General features: G+C 35.8%; 1 protein-coding gene across 1 annotated transcript; it reads right to left on the bottom strand.

The window, feature by feature from the left end:
• Nucleotides 1-857: 857 nt before the first annotated feature.
• On the bottom strand, nt 858-6,141 carry LOC117919963. Its single transcript, XM_034837284.1, has 3 exons — nt 5,964-6,141; nt 1,196-1,274; nt 858-1,128 (listed from the first exon to the last, which is right to left on the bottom strand). The coding sequence occupies exons 1-3, from the start codon at nt 6,113-6,115 to the stop codon at nt 1,060-1,062; spliced, it is 300 nt and encodes a 99-aa protein (XP_034693175.1). The 5' UTR covers nt 6,116-6,141; the 3' UTR covers nt 858-1,059.
• Between the last annotated feature and the right edge of the window lie 631 nt (nt 6,142-6,772).

Below are 6,772 nucleotides of genomic sequence, written 5' to 3' on the forward strand. Positions count from 1 at the left end.
CTTTATAGTTTCTTCTAGGTTGGGATTTGTAGTGAAGTCCCTTACGGTTGTTACAGTGAAAAACAAGAAACCACGATTATTTATTTATTTCATATTTTTCCTTTCTTCTGCGGTCAAACTCAGACAAGTTCACTTTTTGTTTATTTATTTATTTGGTTCGTTTTATTAGTTTTGAGAGTGTGATGTCTTTTTAAAATTAGATGGATCGTTATAATTTAATTTAGCTCATCATAAACTTCTAAAAAAAAATATGAGAAGGCCAGCTCAGAGATTGCAGCCCTTTGACTGCTGAGCCGTCCGGAAATAGCCATCGGCCACACCAGTCCTCGAGACATTTAACAATGGGGTGCCTGCTGCACGGATCCTCTCCTGTGTGCACGGAGGGCTTACCCAAAAGTTGGAACCCTAGCTTGGCTCATTGTTATGGTTCACTTGAAGTCCAAGCTTGTTCCAAAAGACCCAAAATTTAAGGAGATGATATAATGGCCAATTTCTGCAGCTGTGCAACCTCGGCGGTTCCTTGTCAAACAAAAATATGAAACAGAAAATTATGGGCGGGAAGCACCCATGAACTTAAACAAGGCTGAGCATGCTCGAACCTGCAAAAAGAACTCACATGCACGGTTCATTGCCCATTTACATGCATTCCAAATTTGTAATCATCAGCTATCAAGGGACATGCTGCTGGCACTCTATGGGAAGAAACATAAGAGGCGATTGCAATTTGCAATTACTATCCTATTACAGTTGCTGCATTCGCTGGATCCATTTCTTACTTCAGTTTGGGTTTTAAAATTTTAACACAAAATATTCATCCATCATTCACTGATCTTTTTCTAGCTCTTCCATGTTCTAAATGGGCATAAAATGGTAATAGAATACGCTTAAAAATAAATGTACTTAAATATGCTGCATTTAGTTGCGAAGCTTTAAATTCAACAAACTAGGGTGGGGGGAAGAGGAGGAAAATAGCATAAGCCTCCATCTTCAGGCTACAATAGTTTCATTGTTTTAAAAAGTTCAGAATGAAAGCAGAGCAGGCCAACACGGAAGATACATCTAGGGGAAGTAGACAGGCCAGTTGAAGTAGTACGAGTCGCGGAGGTCCCTGTCCATGTACTGGTTCCACTGGAAAAAACAAATATTTGAATTCAGCAAAAAACCACCCAGATTAGATCAAGATGAAATGCCATACCTTGAATTTATATGGTTGCTTTTTTGCCAGTGCTTTCTTCCAGTGATATTGCTCAAATAACATGGCTTTGTCATGCCAACTGCACATTAGAAGTAGTCCAAGATTTAAGGCTGAATGGTTTTTGTTTAATATTTCAGGATGAAGTAGAGAGTCAAATTTATTGATTAAAAGAAGGCAAAATTGTTTACATAGCCCAACTTTATAGGGAAGTAATTGAACAGGATGCTCACAAAGAACCCAAGCAAATGGATAGATAAGCTACAAATTGATCAGGGAAGTAATTGAACAGGCAGGCAATAGCAACTCAACCCTACATGTGAAAAATTATGATCTCATAAGATGGGCTTTCTACCTTTTTTTTTTCCCCTTTTTTCTATAAATGTCTGTGTTTTGTTAAGCACAAGTTTCTAACATTTGCAGATAAATTTTTAAATACAGGTACACCTCAGGAAAATACCGTTGTATTCTTTGCTAATTAGAAACATTATTTAACAAAAACAATGTTGCACACTATTTTAATGCAAAAAAGTTGCCACTTCTATTCACCTTCCAACGCCCTCATGCTAAACAAAAAGAGCCTGATGAATAAATGGGAAATTACATGATAGAATCTCATGCGACAAAAATATTGTTCCTAGTAAACATTATGGGCATTTTTTTAAAGATAAGCTAGCAAATTCTATTTGTAGTGCCATTACACCATAATGTGTAGTAGCACTACTTTGGTGACTGGTTAATGAAACTTAGATGGCATATGGCTTTACTTCCTTTAGGGTATGCATAAGGGAAATTTCACCAATCAACCATGTATTAGGCCACATTTTAACATCCAATGTTGAATTGTTTCAGTATTTTATACATCAGTGGAAAAACTTCGAGTGAAAAACCTCTGTGTATATTCATAACTACAGTTTCATACTTGTATACGGGGATTTGATTTTCAAAACTAATATATACTATGGCTTCTCAATCCCCATGATTCAGGCCACATTTGAATCCTATTGCACTTTGGCAGCATTGTTGGGACTTTGTGAAGAATGTAGTCTTAGGCTTCTTCAGGGAGCTTTATGAGTAAGGCTCTTTTAAAAGTTTAAATGCATGTTCTTGATCTTTTTGTTTGTTTGTTTGTTTTTTTTTTTTTTTTTCCTGATAGATAAAAAGGAAGATATATTAGAAAGTGCTGCCAAAAAAGCAGCCCAAGGTATACAAAAAGTATACAGCTACCACCAGCCTCCACCACAACTGTCATGTTCTTGATCTTAGTCCCTTAGAAAGGAGAGGTAAGACTTGAAAGACCTTACACCAATTAGTATGATCAGAGGCTTATATATATAAACTTCAAGCAAAGGTTTTGGCTAATAGGCTTAAGAAAGTAGTGGAGAGAGTGGTCTTCAATTCATATTAGACCTTTGTTGAGAGTAAACAAATTTTGGATCCAGTGCTTATTGTAAATGAGGTCATGGATTCACGGTTGAAGAGTTCTACTAACAGTGTAAGCTTTGACATTGAGAAGAGCCATGACCAAGTCAACTGGAAATTCCTGCTCCTAAGTTAGTTAATAGAAGTCCCACTAGTTCTTTCCAGAGTTTAAAGTGTTTAAGGCAGGGACTCTTCTCCTCATTTAGAAGAGGCGATGAAGGGGCAGAGGTGTCCTAACTTTTGTTTGTAGGTGATTTCCTAGTCTTCCTGGTGCTTTTAGAGATCAAGTGTTGAATCTAAGTTAAACTCTCATGTGGTTTAATGTATTTTCTCAGGCTGAAAATTGATTGGAAGATGAGAGTCAATCCAATTGGGGTATTAGCCAATGTGGAGGAGTTAGGATATAGAGGAGGGGAGCTCACTGCCATTTATTAGGGTCTTCCATTTGGTGCTTCCTTAAATCATTAGGGGTTTGCAATATGGTGGAAGAGAAATTTCACAAAAAGCTCGCTATTGGAAGATACAATACCTATGAAAATGTGGGAGATTTACTTTTATTAAAAACACCTAGTGTAGCCAGCCAATTTATTTTATATCCCTTTTTGTCATTGCAAGAAGGGTGAACTTGACTTGAAAAGATTCGAAGAGACTTCCTCTAGGGTGAAGAGCACTTGAGAGAGAGTCATACTTTGATTAAATGGTAGATTGATACCAAGGAGAAGGAAAAAAAGGAGAGTTTCACATTTTTCATTTTTTTTATAAGCACACAGAATAATGTTATAGATAGAGAAAGGGTGATACAAAAAGGAAAGGCTAAAGCACACCAAAGTACAAAGAGAGTATACAAAGGAAACCAAGTGCAAAGAACAAAGAAAGGAGGGCAATCAAAGGAAAAACACCACCTGCCCACAACTACTTAGCCCCTAACCAATCAATAAAATTGATCAAAGATATAGTATTTCCTTTTATATGATGCTTGATCCAAAAAGGAAAGCATAAGAGAGGATTTTAGCAATTGATTCAAGGTTCCCAAATCTTCAAAAGCCCTCTAATTACTTTCACGTCATTCTATCCTCTACATCACACATAACTGAATGCTTTTGAATTTTCTGCAGAAAAACCTCTAGCGTCTCTAACTTCCAATCATGGAATTTTGAGTTTGGAAATTGTCAAGTAAAGTGACGGTTGAAAAGTAAAAAAGGCACAACCTACCTCATATCTAGATAACCCCCTAAAAGAAATTTAGGTCATGAGGGAACTTTGAGTTTGGGAATTGTCAAATAAAGTGATAGTTGAAAAATAAAAAAAGGCACAATTGAGAACATGTATCCAATTTGGATTGGAGATTATAGACTTTTCATGTAGAAGTAATTTAGAATTCTTGAGCTCCAACAATAGTGAGGTTCTTTGATTGGGAAAGAATTTTGACTTTGTATAAGTTAAAAAGGAGAAGATAGACCTTGGTAAATAGATGTTATCATTGCATCAAACCCTCTTTCATTGTGCTACAACAAGGATCTTGTGACAATTAGTTCTCTCCTTGTTTCATAGTGTAGTGTTGCTTCCTCTAGTAAGAGAAATCCTTTTTAAGGTGACATGGGTTCTTTGCAAAGAAGAAACAGAAGAATGTGTGTAAGGCTGTTTTTTTATACTGATTTTTTACCATTTGGAAAGAGATAAATCAAAGGTCACTTGAAAAAATGGAACAAACAAATCAAGTGCTCACACCTTCTTTTTGTGTACTCTTTTGGTTTATGCTAGTAAGTTCATAGATGAGACATGAATGTCTATTGTAAATTTGGTTGCTTGGTTAGGTAAAAGGGAGAGTGTAGTCTTTTTGTCTCTCTTCTAGTTCAATGTCGTTTGGCACCTTATGTGTACACTGTATACTTTGGGCAACTTTTTTGCTAGATGCGGTTAATAGTATTTTTGCTTGCCCATAAAAAAAATGACAAATCCGAAGTAAAAAGTAAATAAAATCCCAAAAAAAAATGGAGAATGCAAAATACTTTTACACAAAAATTATTGCTAATAAGTTTTTCATGTCACTTAAATAGGACTATTACATAAAACCATGGACATTGTGACAAATGACAATAACAAATTGAAATGGTAGCATTTCATGAAATCCTAAACAAATCCTATGACATGAGTTATAGCAATGCTCCTCATTCCTTTTCTTTTTCCAAAGCCTATCAAAAAATTGTCCAAACCAAAATAGAAAATCTCCACACCCCCCCCCCCCCCAAAACAAAAAAAAAAAAAAAAAAAGATGGAGAATGTAAATACATTTACACAAAATTAAAATCAATCAGTTTTCCATGTCACTTAAGTAGGACTATCACAAGATCATGGCCATTGTGACAGATGACAATAAAAAATTTGAAATGGTGGCATTTCATGAAATCCTAAACAGATCCTATGATATCAGTTATGGCAATGCTCCTCATTCTTTTCTTTCCCATGCTCACTTCACAAGATGAATGTGTTAATTTCCAAGAATCCAATTAATGATCAATAAGAGATTTTATTGAAAGAGGGACAAAGAATAGAAGACAAAAAAGGACCCAATACAAAGAGTACCCTGAAATCAAAGAAAAAGAAAAGGTAGACCTTGAAGGCTTCAACCCTAATATAAAAATAAATAAATAAACAACCAGGCTGATAACACAACTGAAACACCATATAGCAAGTAATAAGAAATAGCTCAGACAGACACGTCACCGAGAAAATGGAACATCGCACCAAATTATCAAAAGGCACAAGTAATTTAATCCAACAGAACCGAAAATGATATCATCACATGAAAAAATAGGCTGTATTCAATCACATTAAGTGACAGGAAAAACAGAATGGATGCGAATGTTATGTAAAGCAACAGGTTATTGACTTGTTGTTAAATACATCACCTATCATCATTCACCCGTGCCTAATTAATATAAGCCCCATAAAACAAACCCTAAAACACCAATGAGGCGATGGGCAATCCAATTTCCACACTCTTTACTTTTCAACCCTACAATAGAACCCGCATCATACACAACCACTCATACACGAGACTAAAACCACCTATTCGATATTATCAGCAAACAAATAATATTTTAACCTATGATAATTCAAAAAGAATAGCACGTGCATAAACAAAAACCCTAAGGCTCCACTTGGAACCCCAGAAAATAGGCAATCCATAATCCACATCCAAGAAAACAAAATATTCCACTCGGCCGAACAATGCATACTTGAGACAGAATTTTCCATGGTCTGAGAAACAAAGATTCAATAGATTTTTCAAAACTCATTTATCAGTTCCCTTATTTTCTCAGCAACCACACAGAAATTGAGAGAGTACTTGAATTGATTGGAGAGCTGCCACATGTAGGGGTTAACCCAAGTGAGTGCCGAGAAGGCGATGGATCCAATCCAGATGTTGACGAATCGGTCCGGGTCGGCGTGTGGGACGCCCGGGTCGCCTCTGTACGCGTTTCCGAAATATTTCTCCATTTCTCTCTTTCGCCCTACAGCCTCGAGTTCGTATTCGGCCGATAGGGATAGCCTTTTAGCATATGTAGAAGATGCTAGTGAGGTCTGATGGCAGGCGCCCCGATCGTGTACACGTGGCACATTTTTCTGACGGTGGCACTTTAATTTCACAGGATAAAAATATGCTGACCGTTAGATCAATACCCAGGTGTAAATTATCGGGATTTGATTGTGATGGCTGTGATATGATTTTTGGGGGAATTTTTTTTTAAATATATATTAATAGCGCAGCCCGCAAAAATATTGAAGGTACCGTTAAAAATTATCAAGTGAATAACGTTCTCTAAATATACAAATTTTGTTCTATGTGGTATGTATTTATGAACCTATGATTGAAATATATGTTCAAATATTGAAATCAATTCATTAACTTTTGAGATTTTAATGCTTACATGGTGCTTTTTACGGTGGAAAAGATAAAGGTAGGGATTATAATTTTAAATATGAGTAAATTAGTTAAAAAATAACAATTGAATAAATGAGTAGAAACAACTTTTACCACTAATTTGAATCGAGAACTAAATAATAGTTAAACACAACAGACTTCTATGTGAATTTGAGTTGATGTAATGTCTTTTATATATCCTAGTTGGAGAGTGTTGTTCATTTGTATATGTG

The sequence above is a fragment of the Vitis riparia genome, chromosome 8 (assembly GCF_004353265.1).
Source record: "Vitis riparia cultivar Riparia Gloire de Montpellier isolate 1030 chromosome 8, EGFV_Vit.rip_1.0, whole genome shotgun sequence".
NCBI classification, from domain to species: Eukaryota; Viridiplantae; Streptophyta; class Magnoliopsida; order Vitales; family Vitaceae; genus Vitis; species Vitis riparia.